General features: G+C 40.8%; 2 protein-coding genes across 2 annotated transcripts; one reads left to right on the top strand and one right to left on the bottom strand.

Moving 5' to 3' along the window:
* Positions 1–655: 655 nt before the first annotated feature.
* On the bottom strand, positions 656–2,513 carry LOC308308330 (ras-related and estrogen-regulated growth inhibitor-like protein; the record flags this gene model as incomplete). The annotated part of the gene is made up of 4 exons (XM_080753737.1): positions 656–1,096; positions 1,779–1,855; positions 2,161–2,214; positions 2,381–2,513. 4 exons carry the CDS (start codon positions 2,511–2,513, stop codon positions 656–658), a joined length of 705 nt encoding a protein of 234 aa, XP_080609863.1.
* Positions 2,514–14,903: 12,390 nt separating this feature from the next.
* Positions 14,904–16,331, top strand: LOC308308337 (E3 ubiquitin-protein ligase TRIM35-like; the record flags this gene model as incomplete). Its single annotated transcript, XM_080753750.1, has 1 exon — positions 14,904–16,331. The coding sequence occupies one exon, from the start codon at positions 14,904–14,906 to the stop codon at positions 16,329–16,331; it is 1,428 nt and encodes a 475-aa protein (XP_080609876.1).
* Between the last annotated feature and the right edge of the window lie 291 nt (positions 16,332–16,622).

Below are 16,622 nucleotides of genomic sequence, written 5' to 3' on the forward strand. Positions count from 1 at the left end.
GATAACTTCATCCAGATCAATATGACTGGTTACGTTCCTCTTCATAAAGAGATGTGCTGAAGAAACCTTCACTAGAATTCGTGTTAGTTGTGAAACTTGAGCTTTAACTGCAAGGTTTACATTTAGATTTAACCCTTATTGGCCCCTTCATTCAGTGACAGTAATCAATTTGTATCCATTTTAATATCACTATATTTAAGGGGAAGATCACAGTTCACAGTTTATATTGGGTGCACGGTTCTGTCAGAAATGGCATCTTTGAAAAGATCACCAGCACTCACTTGAACCTTTTTAGGATTTTCAAAAGGATCAAGTGAGAGCTGGTGTTCTTAATCCCACCATGGCTTCAACCAGCTGATGGCTGCTGCTCAGATGGTCACGACGAGCTGTTTAAGGTTTAGCGTCTTGCCCAGGAAGTCTTCTGCACGTAGAAGTGGGACATTACCCGGGAGGTTAACTGCTGGTGACCTTCTAATTACAAGAGGAAACCCCCCTATGAGCCACTGTTCAGCTATGATCATCTCATATCAAGTCCATCTTATCTTAAATGGCCCGTTTCCTCCCCGTTACAGACAGCCTTTTTCCACTCAGCATCCCGTTTTTCATCCCACGTTTCGTCACGTAGGCATGTTTTTAGTTTTTGTGGGTTTTTTTTTCACTCTGAGTGTTTCCTGCCGAACACGGCCGACACGGTCCTGACTATGCTCCGGACGGCGGCGGCACCGGCCCTCTTCAGGGCGTGGGAGCCCCTGATGAGGTCGGCCAGGCCGTGGAAGACCAGCAGCACACCGTGGTAGGTCTCGGCGGCCGAGATCTCGAAGAAGCCGCAGTCCTGCGACAGCGCCAGCAGGTGGCCCTCCTCGCTGGAGACCGTGCGGTGGCGCTGCAGGTCCCGCTTGTTCCCCACGATGAAGATAGGGGTGGAGGTGGAGGAGGAGGGGGAGGAGGAGGAGGTGGAGGAGGAGGAGGTTTTCCCGGAGCTGCGGAGGTGCTGCACCTGCCGCCGCACCACCTCGAAGCTGTCCTGGTCGCAGATGCTGTAGACCAGCACGATGCCGTCGGCCCACTGCAGCTGTTTGTCAGTGATGGCTCTGTCCTACAAGGCAGGAATTCAGTCATATTATCGTTGCTGTCCGGGGGCCAGAAATCTCCATATTTTAAACTTTTGTGGTTTTTTAGTAAATTGTGTCACACACGAGTGCAAAAGTAACAGATCCACAAGCGCGTTTCAAGCTTGTGGATCTGTTTTGCTATTTGTCTATTTGAATCCTGAAAAGGGAATGTTTTGGGGATATATCCACCTGACGGAGACGATATGATGGCGTCATGATGGAACTATCGATTGTCGTTCAATAGATTACTTTTCGAATTTCTTATATATGCATATCAACGAACCAATTAACCACTTGAACGCTATTTTATACGTTGCACAACAGTATCGTGCACATATAGTGAAAATAGCTGATGTACAAGCTCAGAACACGTAGCCAGGCTACACGTTGTGGTCTTGTTGATAGTCTATGTTCACTATTTTGGAGCGTTACTATTTTGGAGCGTTTTTTTCACCTATAATGACAAGGATCGATAATTAATTGATTATTTTATTCATATATAGTTTATTAAATTGATTACTTCAAACTGTTGCACCCTTACAAAGCAAGGTTATAATAATGAACCAGTTTCAACCGGTTGACCCAATTTTGGGCATGTTTTTAATGACCAAACATTTGCTAAACTAAGCTATAACAACTCTGCCACAAAGAAAGAGCATTGCTTACCTGTGAGTAAAGACAGTCCCAGATGTTGAAGGATACGTCTCGTCCATCAATCTTGTCGACGTGACTGTATATTGATTCTGTAAACAGAAGGAACGTCACAGTGTTGAGTGGATCTAACCACGTGACCGAACCACTTGAACCCCAGCCACCTAATTCTAGGGCAAACGTTGGGTGAAAATATTGCAGATCTACAAACTTAAGCTGCGTCGTGTTGTGAGCTTTTAGCACGCCTATTTCCGGCAAAGATGTTTAGTGTGTATGTTGATGCCAATCCTTTTGTCCTTTTACTCAAGTAAAATGTTGAATGCTGGACACTCAAATCATTTACAGTAAATAATTATGAATGTATAATAATTATAGAACAGTGTAAGAGGAGTCTTACCTATATCTCCATACTCTCCAATGAATCTCCTGGTGAGAAATCTGACAGTGAGCGCTGAAAACACAAAAACAGTCTTTATTAGAAACAATAAACATATTTTTTAGGAACAGATATTCATCCTATTATGAATATAATATAATGCCCCTATAGCACCAAACAAACACAACAAATGTAGAAATTCTACTCTACATATTTGCGTGCAGAGAGGAGGGAAACCTACCTGATTTTCCAACGTGATCAGCTCCATATAACAGAATGTTGGCTTCCACTTTCTGATGATGATGATGGTGGTGGTGTCCCTCCATGGTCTTCACACACTGCTGCTGACCTCTGGATCTGATGTGTACCACCATTAGTCTGACTGGGAAGACTGGTCGTTCAGAGGACAGGCTGGTTGTTAAGGCTGGTCAGTTAGACTGGTTGTTAAGGCTGGTCAGTTAGACTGCTTTTACAGATCGGTTGGCAGAAAGTCTGAGCTTCAGCGTTGCCCTGGGTCAGTATTTATACACTTAATGGGAGGAGCCACGTAACAGAAAAAAGCCAAAAGATCTAAGGCAGGGGTCTTCAACGTGTTCAGGCCAAGGACCACTTAGTTGAGAGAGAGAGATGAAGAAGGGACCCCCACAAACTTTTCATAGATTCCATAGTTTCATCGTTTGACAGCACAATCATCATTATATTTTGGATTCATGTCAATTTGTGTTTTCGGATATTTAACCACTTGAGCCGTCAATACTTAATAAACTTGACCTTTCACTCTGTATTTAGTCTGCTCTTTTTCCCCTCTACACCAAATCTCTTAGCCGAAAATAGCTAATCTACAAGCTCAGTTAGTTGACAACGGTCCGGTCCCCCAGCAGCACTTACTTACTTACGCCTTACACCACTACCGGGCTAAAGGCAGTCGACAAGGGGCAGCAGCACTGCATGGCTCCTTATTAGGGGTTGCTAGTATTTCTTGCTGAAAATAGGCAATCTACAAGCTCACAACTTGTCACATTGCATATTTCTCTAATACAGTAGTCAATCAATCAATCAAGCAAGAAAACAAGCAAGCACGCTTGTAGATTACAAGATTATTGATTGAGAGTTGTATTTTCTTGAGCTGTACATTTTTTCCACTTCTTTTGTAAAAAAAAAAAAAACATTGTCTTTTCTGCAAGCCTGCCTCCTGGTCCATGTAAGGGGTTTTGTGTCAGACAGCCTGCAATTTTGCTACTGTATTGAAAGTGCAGGTGAAATAATTTGATTTGTCTGTCTGCATCGGACTCTCTCTTTTCCCTGTGTTTTTCCCAGGTGGACAAGGTTTTGAGGTCAGGTTTAGGCATCATTTCGGTGAGGTTAGGGTTAGGTTAGGCATGGTGATTGTGAGGGAGGGAAAGAGGGATTCCCCTGTCTGCATGGCACTTGATCTGTCCACTGACAACATTCTGTTGGGGCCTGTAGTGACCTCTGCTGTTGACAGTATAAATCACCTCCACCAATGAATTATTAAAACATTGTAATGTAGAGGTCTCACTGATTATGTTCAATTATTAAATAGACTTTACACATTCTTGTAAAGCAACAGATGAAGTCATGTCAAAAGAAGTAATAAATGATCAGTCTAAAACAATTATTAACATTATTTATAAATGATGTTTTATAAACTATTACATGCCAGTGGGGCTAAAGAACTGTAAAACAATTTGACAATGTTGTCCTGATTAAGCTCGGGGCAGGGGTTGTGTCTGGAATGTCACCAGTTCAAAATCAAATCTGACTATAATATGGCACAATTTAATATGACATAAATATTTACACAAACACTTAAATTACCACATTTACCAGAACATCCAAAATACTACATCATGCTGCTGCTACTACTACTAAAACTACATGTGATATTATATACATTTACATTTACACATTACCACACCATTGTGTAACCATTCCATCAAGTACACTGTCATATATTGAGTAATAATAATGTGAGACAATACGTTTATTCTCTGTAATTCCATATGTGAGTGGACTATATAATGTTACAATACTTTTGAATCCGAAATTGTAAGCACAGAATTTTCACGTTTCGCCCTTTTATGTTCCCTTCAATGGTTTCTGGCTGCTATACATGCATCCAATACAACATTGGTGTTTGGTGGCCTTCAAGGCTAGCACATGTGTACAGGTGTACCTGTTCCTTCCTTCAGGACATGAGCCAGCACCACACAACCCTTCCCGCCGCTCACATAGATCAATTAACCCATGAAAGAAATGGAAAACATCTCAATAATTCTTCAGGTGTGGACTAGGTTTACAAGCAACTGAATCAAGGAAGAAATGTAGTTTAACAGTTCCCTACATGAATCATTAACAGTTATAGTTACTGTCATCAAAGTAGAAAGAGCAGATGACTTGAGGGAAGTGGACACAGCCTGATTGTCCTCATAGAAGCAAGACTCTTCTATCCTCTGGGAATAGAATAGAGTTCACAGACAGACAAAATACAATAAATATTGCAGCATGTCTACCGACATAGTGAACATACAGAGCAGCGTGGTTGTGGTTCCGGTCCAAATGCAGTCTGGTGGGACAGGGTCGGTTCTGGGGTCCAGTCCAGACGCCAGGCTGTTGGTGTTCAAACGGGGAAGCCCACAAGCTCTGGGGGTAAATATACATTTTATTGTATTTATCACTGACACTGTGAAGTGATGTATTTGATATGACCTTAAGATTAGTGCCATGAAAAGAGGTTGTTGATAGTATTCTTACCTAAGCTTCTCAGAAAAGTAATATAATTTAGAATTAGTCACAAAACCTAAATGCATTGTTATCATTTATTTCGTTCAGATCAAACGCTTTGCATGCATGAACGAAAGACAGATTTTGGAACTCAGTGATCAGCTGACTGATTCAGGATTCCAGTCAATATTTAACAGAATCAAAATGATTTTATTGCCCAAGTAGGCTATGTTTTCACATGCTAGGAATCTGCCTCAGTGTACTTCACAACAACACTATAGTATTATTTTGCAGAATAAATATAAGCTTACAGGTAGAAGGTAATGTACAAATGTAACATCCAGTGTGCATGTGCGTGCGTGTGTGCGTGCGTGCGCGTGCGTGCATGCGTGTGTGTTTCCTTGCAGACAGTGCAGATAATGGTGGGTGTGGTGCTCTTCATGTTAGGTGTGATGCTGTGTTTCTTTGCTGACACTTTCACAGTGTTCTCTGGAGTGTTCGTCTGGGCACCTTTATTTGTAAGCACACAATTCATCCTCCAGCCCATACTAGGTCATACACTTTCATTTCACCATTCATATAAATGTGTGTTTTGTAAGAAGATAAACAATCTAATCTTTTTGGTTTCTTTGCTCCTCCTCCAGTACATCATTGCAGGGTCATTGAATGTGGCTGCTGATAGGTTGATGAGCCGCTGCATGGTCAGTAAGCCACGCCCCCCGTCCACACCCTTACCCTACGTTTTAACAGCGGGCAACAACCGGCGACTCTTGCCGATAAAAGTCTCCTAGTGGACGTTCCTGACATCATTACCGTACGCCCTCCATTGGGTAAACAAAGCAACAAATGAATTTGATTGGTTATTGCCGGACGATGTCGCCCAAAGATAAAATATGTTCATGTTTTGGACGACGTTCCACCGTCCACTTTTCCACCATCGCCTCATCGCCTGCTTTCGCCAGTAGTTGCCGGGTCCCATTGACAAATAATGTACTTCCGGAAAATACGTCTGACAGTACAGTCGCCTGCTGTTAAAATGCACCGTTACTGAGCTCTACAAGTCATGCCATGTGTTACAAGCTGAACTTTCGCCACTAATCACACTTTATTGTTTTGTTTTGTGGAGTTTCATTTATTCATTGTATGTATCTCCACTCGTGGAGGATACGTTTCATTGTTTTCACCCACATCACAATGTATGTCTCGTAGAGATTATGTTGAACATAATGCTGCCATCACATACGTAGTCGCTTTACCCACAGAATGTTTACTATATGCAAGTGGCATGTATCCAACAACATTCATGGTTTATGGGTTTAGGCAATGCCACACATCATCCCCTGCCAATGTCATATTCTTCCTCTTACACAGCCCTGGGTAGGCCATACAGCCAGGCGCAGATATGCACATTTTGTATTATTTATTTTCTTGTTTTGTTTTTTTATTCTACCATGGTTCAAGTTAAAATGGTTTTCCTCAGCCTCACATAAAGTGCTATTGATGTTCTGTTTCAGATTCAAGCTTCTTTGTCAATGAACATTGTGGCTTCTGTGTTTTCATACGTTGCCATGGTGTTTTATGGCCTGGACTCCACAGTGTTGCACGGAGAAATACCTTTATACTCGGTAGGACTTCATTCACACACTTAAGACTGACGCTAGCTTTCTATTGGACCTGCTGGTTCATTCCGTTAACCTGTAAGAAGCCGAACCAAAAAAAGGTTGAACTCTTATGTCTAGTGAGTGCCGAGCAGGGAGGCACTGGATACCATTATTCAGAGACTTTGATATGACCTGGCCGGGGATCGAACCCCGATCTCCCATTCTCAGGGTGGACACTTGCACAAGGCCACTGAGCTGATGAGACTGAGAGGTCGGGGTTCAATCCCCCTGCTGGGTCATACCAAAGGGCAAAGGCTATAAAAATGGGACCCAATGCCTCCCTGCTTGATCACTTAGCATCAATGGTTGGATTGGGGGATAAGACCCTGTGACATAGTGTCATGTGCTGGGGGTGAACTTGTAAATGGCTGGGGGGTGAACTTGTACATCAAGCCTCCTCACGCTACAAAAAACAGGATATTGCCCTATATGGGCCATATGGGCTACTTACTTGTGATGTACAAGCTTGAACCTTGGTTCAACCAGATCTAGTCTCGCATAGCCAGACAACTATTCCACAATCTCCGAATGCTATATAGAGTCTGGAACTACAGCTCCCAAAAGCTGAGTAACGGAAGTAGTCACTGCTGCACGGAACTGTAGTCCCTTTGGAAACATACCAGAAGCACACTAGCACAGACACAGTCATTATAATGAACTGTAGTCCCATTGGAAACATACCAGAAGCACTAAGCACGCCGTCTAAAAGTGGTCTAATAGTGGTATAGATTTGAAAGTTTTTTTGTTGTCTAAACTTAAACTAGACGACTAATAGACGTCTAATAGTCGTCTAAATGCAGACCGTCTATATTTAGACGACTATTAGACGTCTATTAGTCGTCTAGTCTAAGTTTAGACGACAAAAAAACTTTCAAATCTATACCACTATTAGACCACTTTTAGACGGCGTGCTTAGTGGGACACTAGCACAGACAGTCATTCGATCGGCATGTTCTTGTTAAGATTACATTTGAAAACATCATGGAAGTAGCACCAACAACACCAGAGAAAGATGAAATAATGCCCCCAAAAATATTGAAAGAAGACAATACCAGTAGGACTTATCGCTATTGCACCAAGGGAGGGTGTTTGTTCACGTGATGTGTGTTTGTTTCCAGAGCTTGTTGAGGGGTGTGTCATGGGTGCAGCTTGCCTTAAATCTGCTGGTGTTCATCATTTCCATCTTTGGGTACGCTTTTGGCTGCAAAGCCATCTGCTGCCAAGCCCCAACCCTGGTGAGAAAAAAATAACAAAAAAAGCAAAACATGCATACTGTATTATCTCTGTTTACTGGAAAACTCACACTTTTCAGGATTCATTCAAATTCAAATAGCAGATTGGCAAGCTCAAAAACCACGTCGCTGCATGGCAGATTTACTATTTCTGACACTGACACTTTTGTGTGATGCTGTAGCATGATGATCATTCAGGGCGTTAATTTACGGGGTAACAAACACAAAAAGTTAAAGCTATACTATGTCACTTTTTTAATAAAACAAATCTTAAAATTGTCCTAACTATTAAATCGCTAAAGTTTTAGAACACCCACTCTGTTAATTTCATCCCCAAAAGCCTTTTCTTTATATGTGTTCTACTGAGCCCGTGTGGCCGTGACCGGCCCTTTCCCGGCAAAATTATGTCATCTGCATCATTCTGTACACGTGTCTCCCTACCGGCCAATCACAGCCCAGATCATACACTGCCGGCCAATCACAGCGCATCTTCTCTTCAGGAAGTAGCTTGCTTCAACAGCAGTGTTGTTTACGCTGGTCTAGGAGTCTAGCCTATAACTCCCCAACGCCGGTCCACAGAGGGACACGAGACCTCTACGGATGCGTGGCGAGGCGGGCGAGGTGAACGCGGTGGTCTGAAGTCCAGGTCCGCTGCGAAAAACGGCCGAAAAAAGCACACGCGACCGCGGTTTGCTGTACCGCTACTGACCACTAGTTGAGCAACTTACACAGTATAGCTTTAACATATGGAGGTTATTATGCATATTATATAGTAGAATATCGGCCTGGGTCATTTTAAGGCCTAATTGTAACGCCCTACTTGATCATACTACAGCGTCACACAAAAGCATAAAAAATAGCAGATCTGCAAGCTCGAAACGTGGCGCGAAGCAACATGTTTTGAGCTTGTAGATCTGATACTTTTGATGCTTTGGAATTTGAATCCCGAAAAGTCACAGTTTTGGATGTATGAGGTTACACCCGACAGATATGACAGAGTATTTTTGTCTATTGTGTCTTTCAGCAATTTGTTGTCATGGCAAACCAGTTATCTGAAGGCAGTACAGTGATGTCACATGCCCCGCCCACCTATGAAGCAGGCCACACCCTATCAGGTCAGTTTTCCTGTCAGGCACACCTGTTTTCAAATTAGTCTGAATAATGCCCAAGTATTACAGTATAGTAGCAGATCTGTAGCTCACAACGCGTCATCCGTTAGTCGTTGTGAGCTTATATCGATCGGCTATTTTTTAACAGGTCCCAATAATTAAATGACAGAACAAAGTTCTCAAAGTTTATGAAGATGGTATCAAGAAGACGTCTGACATTAAAAGTGATTGAGCAAATGAGCTGTAATGTCATTTCTTTCCAGATGGTGGTAGTAATGAGCTGTAATGTCATTTCTTTCCAGATGGTGGTACATCCTCAGAGAGCTGAGCTTCAACAACAAGACTAAACTAAACTCTACAGTATCTGTCATAGGGCTATTAACCCAATATATCCAAACTGATATTTAGAACTGATAGCCAACTTAATCTTGATCATGTAGCAATTTCTTATATATCTTAATCACCATAAGAAAAAAATGTGTGTGTGTGTGTGTGTGTGTGTGTGTGTGTGTGTGTGTGTGTGTGTGTGTGTGTGTGTGTGTGAGTGTGTGTGTGTGCGCGCGCGTGTGTGCGTGTGTGTGATTTTATTTTAACTGAATCGATTATATATAGTCTGATTGACCCTGTTTGTACAAAAATAGTGTAAAATGTACAAGCTCACGACAACACTTGTAGAATCAGCTAATTTCACAATATCTTTTTAAATAACCGTTCATTAATCTCATAAACTAGCATTTATTGAAAAAGATAACAAGAAGGGATGGATGAAGATTAATAATCTTCAACTATCCCTTCTTGTCATATTTTTCAATAAATAGTTTATGATACAGACATAATATGTCTGCATCTTTCAACAAAGCTATTTGAACAAGTAATCAATGTAATATATTTACTTGCAAATTGACAAATATTAAGAATGCTGTAGATGCCATGTTGTTTAGATAGATGCTAGAGTAGGTCTGTTGTTTACCTAGTATCCTAGTTTCTTTTTGGCACTAGTGTTTGCACTTTACCTAAAACCTTGACTTAAAGGAGTAGTTCACCCCCAAAATGACTTTTTTTCTATTGATTAGTCATGCCATGGAGAGTAGAGTTCAATAATATTTTTTGGTTTTTGTCACATTCCTAAGACAAAAATGTGATAACAATACATTTACCCCATTCGTTCCGGATGGGGACCCGTTTGCGAAACGGGTCCCCATCCGGAATCAATGGGAGTAAATTTACTCGAATCAAATTTTTGTCTTGTGAATGTGACAAAAAACAAAAAATATTATTGAACTCTACTCTCCATGGCATGACTAATCAATAGAAAAAAAGTCATTTTGGGGGTGAACTACTCCTTTAATCCTTTCTTTTTAACAAGGCATTTGGCTAGATGGAAGTATTGATGCCTTGTGTGTTTAAAAACCTTTTCTTAGCTGTGTACAGTATATACATTAGGTGACCACTGATCTGTATTTATTAATTTAATTTTATTATTATTTTAATCCCTTTTAAAATCGTTTTGTTGTTCCTTTAGCACTTTGAGATTTGATTCAAATATAAAGTGTGTTAGAAATAAAATGTATTTATGCTCCCAAGAGTTAAATTGTCGTTAAACATCTGCTAATCTACACAATTAGAGAAAGTATAAGATTTGTTATTTAGATCAACATTTGCCTGTTGGTACCACAGTAGAGTATTGGGAATGAGAGGCTAAATCTCATCAAATGGTGGTCCGTAGCTCAAATGCAGAACAAATAATGGACCTTGATAGGAAAAAGGGTTGAAAACCACTGAATTATAGTTCATGCTTACTCTGATCTCGCACTTACTTGTAAGTCGCTCTTGATAAGTGAATCTGGTACTAGTGTAAATGCCCAAATTGTGCATTGTAAATTGAAGCCAGAACCCCCAAGGGATAAGTCTGGCAACTGTTGTTATATGTTTAATACAATACAATATAACTAATACAGTACAGTACATCTGCAGTGGTACCCTGTGGTACCCTCTAGAGGACGTAGTATATGGGTTCTCAGAGGGTACTCAAACGTAATGTGTTTTTTTACAATTCTTAGTATTAGCTACTGTACATTTGAAGTTTAGGGGTCATACATGGGCAACATACGGCCCGGGGGCCAGACCCGGCCCTTTGGCCATCTCATTCCGCCAAGTCCTCAAAGAAAAACAAAATGACCCCCTCAAAAATGTACATGCTGCTGTATGTTAATGATCTTGAGAAAATTGAAATTAACTTGACTCCAATTAATAGTACCGTATTTACCATTTGATTACTATACCCGCATTCCTCCATCCATGTACTAAAACTGTTACATTTATATCATAATGAAAGTGAAACAGTCCATGCTTATAACATAATGCAATGTGTTTTATTAGTGACCTATGGATTGGTGCATATCAGATTAAATACAATGTAATTGTATAGGCTCATTTAATAGTTGATGCAGCATTGAAGTGTATTGTTTTATGCAAGCCATCCTATTATTAAGGCCAGAGTACGCCAGAGTGATACAATATAGCGCCTAGTACAGCTGAAAACATTTCAGTTTAAATTTTAAGTTGTGAAAGCAAGTAGCCTAACTTATTGTAAAGTCTGGCATGTCGAACAAATTCATGCAGTTTTAACATAATTCAGCACTATGTGTTTCAAGTTTCAATTCAATTGTTCAATGTCTGGCCCTTCACTCACTCTATCAAAGTCAGTATGGCCCTCTGGAATTAAATGCTGCCCACCCCTGTTCTAGTACCATACGTGTGTGTGTGTGTGTGTGTGTGTGTGTGTGTGTGTGTGTGTGTGTGTGTGTGTGTGTGTGTGTGTGTGTGTGTGTGTGTGTGTGTGTGTGTGTGTGTGTGTGTGTGTGTGTGTGTGTGTTATTATTTCGTTTTACTATGATGTTATCGCCAAAATAAAAGCTTGGGTTCCCGAGGCTATGATGTAAGCCTATAGGCCCATTCCCACTGGGCCAGATAACAGATACAAAAATCTCTTTCTCCAGATATTTTTCCATTCAAAGTGGATGGTAGATACAGATAAAAAAAATATCTGCCACAGATAAAAGTATCTGTGGCAAATATCTGTGGTAGGTTTTATTTTTATCTGTATCTACCATCCACTTTGAATGGAAAAATATCTGGAGAAAGAGATTTTTTTATCTGTTATCTGGCCTTATTTCTTGGAGAGTGTTTTTGTTATGCTTCTTGAATCTGCCCGGAACTAAGTGATGCGAGGTTAGCCCGGAACTAATAGTGTGGTGTCGCGTTAGTGGGACATCTTTAGTGGCTGCACTCTAAAACTTTTTCCTCCATTTTTTGAACATCAGATGCGGGATTCAGAGGTTTGTTTGTGTCTCTTAATTAAGTTCATTCGTTTGAAAGAGAATATAGTGTGTTGTTTGTTAATATGCTCATTTGATTTGCTAAGTCATTTCTTTACAGTCTGTTATGCGACTATCTTTGTACATTGTACAAGGAGGATCGATTCGGACGGTAGTATTTAATCGAGTTTGATTTTGGACATCCGTGCGAAAAGCCCTTACTTCTCCGTACATGTTCAAATAAACCATATAAAGTGCTGACCGTGTAGCTACGGATGTCAACTCTACATTTTAGGAACATGTGTGCACTGTATTGACCCGTGTTTTTAAATAGATGTGTTTTAATCCCGTTCTGTGGGGGATTCTGTAGGAAGTTCCCTGTATTCCTCTATGGGCGGTAATGAGGGGGCGCATCAGGTGAAAGCCGGTATTGCACTCAATGTAAACGGGGAAAACAATGGCGTTCAGGAACAAACCGGATTAAAACACAAATCTATTGAAACATACGGACTAATACTCTGAACAAAGATTCCAGATGCAGAGTTAACATCTGGGGCTACCGTGTAAGCACCTTTATATTTAGCATTTGTACATGATCTGAGAAATACAGACTTTATGGGTAGATTAACTGTTGGGGGTGAAGCTCAAGTCAAGACGATCATAGATACCAGAATGCAAACGTTAAAATCGAAAAAGTCCAAGGCTAATACTCTGGTATTGGACTAAAATAACGATTTAAATGAGTCACATCACAGTGAAGCTATCAGTGTATGATGTGAATAATAGCTATTGAGTTGTGTTTTCCCTGGGGGGAGTAAAGCAATTGATTTGATTGAAGACCATTAGAAATTTGCCTAGGAAAACGTACAGTTTCATGACAGCACAGTTCACTGGTACAAGGTCAACTAAAAGGATACACATCTCAGAGGCCAATTCATTGAATAAAAAATAAAATAAAAAAAGATGTACTACTTTCTTTACAGATGTATTTATTTTTTAATTACAAACATACATTAGCCAATAAAGCTCAATGTAGTTATTTATTAGCTGTTATTGAAAAACAGCTCATTTACAAGCTCAAAATGTGTCACTTTTTAATGGGACATTCTGCACAATAAGCACTGCAAGTATATTTTTTGCTGCCAATATTTTTGTATTTTTACTCAAGTAAAGGTTTTGAATTATTCTTTTTACAGCAAAAGGACCCTTACAGGTCCATTTGGTTCCATTTGTACACTCTTGAGTTAAAGACCCGTAAGGGTCAATTTGGAACCCAGAGGTGTGCAATACTGTATGTATGATTGTATTTTGTTTATACATTTCTTTAATGAAGACTATTTTATTTATTTATCCTCAAATATAGGAGGCGTTAAGGAATCAGAGCATTGAGAGGGAACAGTTCAAATCCTCCAGGATCACAGACACACAGGTTGGTATTCAAATACACCAGATGTACAAGCTGACAACACCTTACCATGAAAATGAAATATTGTCCACTTAGAGTTAGGGATTTATAAAGGGTTTAAGTGGTACCAGACATGCAGCTCTGCAAATAAGAGGTGAATTGATCCCAGTGCATGACGCACGGAGCACAATATCACGATAAATTACATTTCCACAATACGATTATTTCGTGTTTTTTATCACGATAAACGATAATATCACGTATCGTCCCATCCCTACTTGGAGTGTGCAGGACAGTAAAATGTACTGCCTAACTATTTAATAGTTAGGGAAGGTTGATGCCAGGGAAATGTTTCCTCTTGGTGATCAATAAAACTCTAATGCATATCAGCTAGTGGCTTTCTACTGTCCTCATTCACTTCATATCAAATCAACCAAACCAAACCACTTTTTTCCCTTTTTACCTCAGCGATGGTGTTCTGAAGAACAATATACAGTATAATAATTGTACACGCAAAACACGTGGGGTGAAGCTTTTCACTTATTACACTGACAACATGTGCAGGTTTCAGTACTCTGGGTTTATGCACGGGTTAAAGGCCCAGTTCACCTCTGGGACAACCAGATCTTATTTTATTGTTGTTTGGGACACGATCAACACAATCCTGAGTTATTTCTTGTGTTCATTCTGTGTTTTGAGATATATATGATGCAGCATGATGCATCATATGATGCTGAAATACTAAAATATCTCAAAACACAGATTGAACACAAAAAATAATTCAGGATTGTGTTGATCTTGTCCCAAACAACAATAAAAAAAGATCTGGTTGTCCCAGAGGTGAACTGGGCCTTTATGTAGCCTCTGTCTACCTCTTCTATTGTTTCCTGTCTATACTAATGATATAGGAAATAAAGGACTCTCCTGACTTTGGGCATACTGTATGTGTATTAGATTAATGACATGCATTTTGTGTGTGCGTGTGTGTGTGCTTTGCAACAGGTGGTGTGTCAAAGCTCCGCCCCCTGCCAGACTCATCTGAGACGTCTTTCCACTGCTACAGGAGGGAGTACTGACCCAGACCACTGGAACCTGCTGCTGACTCGGTCAGATGAATGGACTTTAACAACAACCGTCATTCACAGTGAGAGTAAACTTCAGGGAACATTCTAGAGGAGGAAGTGTTACCACCACTGACTGACTTCCTGTATTGAGAACCAATAACCAAATTAATCTTGCTCATGTAGCAATTCTTATATTCTTAAAGAGTGTTTGTAGCTTCACTCAGAGACTAAATGGCTTCCACGTCGGCTCTTCCTGTAGAGGATTATTCCTGTCCTGTGTGTCATGATATCTATAAAGATCCTGTTCTCCTGTTATGTAGCCACAGCTTCTGTAATGCTTGTCTGCAGCAATGGTGGATAGGAAAGGGAATAAAGCAATGTCCTGTTTGTAATGAAACACATTCATCAGGTAATCCACCCCGTAACCTGGCTCTGAAGAACGTGTGTGAGGCCTTCATACAGGACAGACAGAGAGCTTCAAAACATAAGAGAACTTCATCAGGATCTGAGGATCTCTGCAGTCTGCACAATGAGAAACTCAAACTGTTCTGTCTGGAATGTCAACAGCCAGTGTGTCTTGTGTGTCGAGATTCTAAAAAACACAGCGACCACAGTTTCAGACCCATCGATGAAGCTGCTCTGGATCACAAGGAGGAAGTCCAGAAATTACTGAAACCTTTAGAGGAGAAACTAAAGGTCTTTACTGAAGTTAAAAAGAAAAGTGACCGAACAGCGAAACACGTTAAGGTCCAGGCCCGGCACACAGAGACACAGATTAAGGAACAGTTTAGGAAGATGCATCGGTTTCTACATGAGGAGGAGGAGGCCAGCATCACTGCACTGAGGGAGGAAGAGCAGCAGAAGACTCATGTGATGAAGGAGACGATTGAGGGACTGAACAGAGACGTATTAACCCTTTCAAACAACATCAGAGCCATAGAGGAGGAGCTGAGAGCTGAACACGTCTCATTCCTGCAGAACTACAAGACCACCATGGAAAGACTCCAGCTCACACTGCAGGACCCACAGCCGCTGTCATCAGGAGCACTGATAGACGTGGCCAAACACCTGGGCAACTTGACCTTCAGAGTCTGGGACAAGATGAAGGACATTGTCTCCTACACTCCTGTCATTCTGGACCCCAACACTGCCCATCCAGTATACACCCTGTCTGATGATCTGACCAGTGCGATTGGTGGAGAAAGGCAGCAGCTCCCTAACAACCCAGAGAGGTTTGACTACTACTGCACTGTCCTGGGTTCTGAGGGCTTTAACTCAGGGACTCACAGCTGGGATATGGAGGTTGGAGACAGTACACACTGGCAAGTGGGTGTGTTAGCAGAGTCTTTTCCGAAGAAGGGAGACAGCAGGTCTCAACTCTGGAGTATGATGTTAGATGATGAAGGTGAATACACAGCAAGCTCCTCACCAGGGTCAGACACTGATCTCTCTCTGAAGCAGAAACCTCAGAGGATCAGAGTCCAGCTGGACTGGGATGCAGGAATGCTGTCATTCTCTGATCCTGATACTGACACACACATACACACCTTCACACAGACTTTCACTGAAACACTCTTTCCATACATTCACACTGATCAAGATCACACTCTGAAGATGTTGCCTGGGAAGATCAGAGTAACTGTGGAACAATGCAGTTAGACATGATGATGATAAGACATTGAGAGTCTTTAAAGTGGAATATTAACCTTTGTGGAATACAATTGTGTTGTTGTCAATGACAGACCCGTTAACAAGTGTTTCCTAAAGCAGTGCTTCTCAAAATGTTCATGTCAAGGTCGCCCAAGTTATATGCATTTGGCCACAGACCCCCATCGAAAAATATGTTTCTTACCTCTCCTAGAAGAGAACAGTTATGTTCAAATAATGTATAAAAAAAATAATATATATATATATATATATATATATATATATATATATATATATATATAT

Source organism: Nannobrachium achirus, assembly GCF_963921795.1.
Source record: "Nannobrachium achirus genome assembly, chromosome: 2".
Taxonomy (NCBI): Eukaryota; Metazoa; Chordata; class Actinopteri; order Myctophiformes; family Myctophidae; genus Nannobrachium; species Nannobrachium achirus.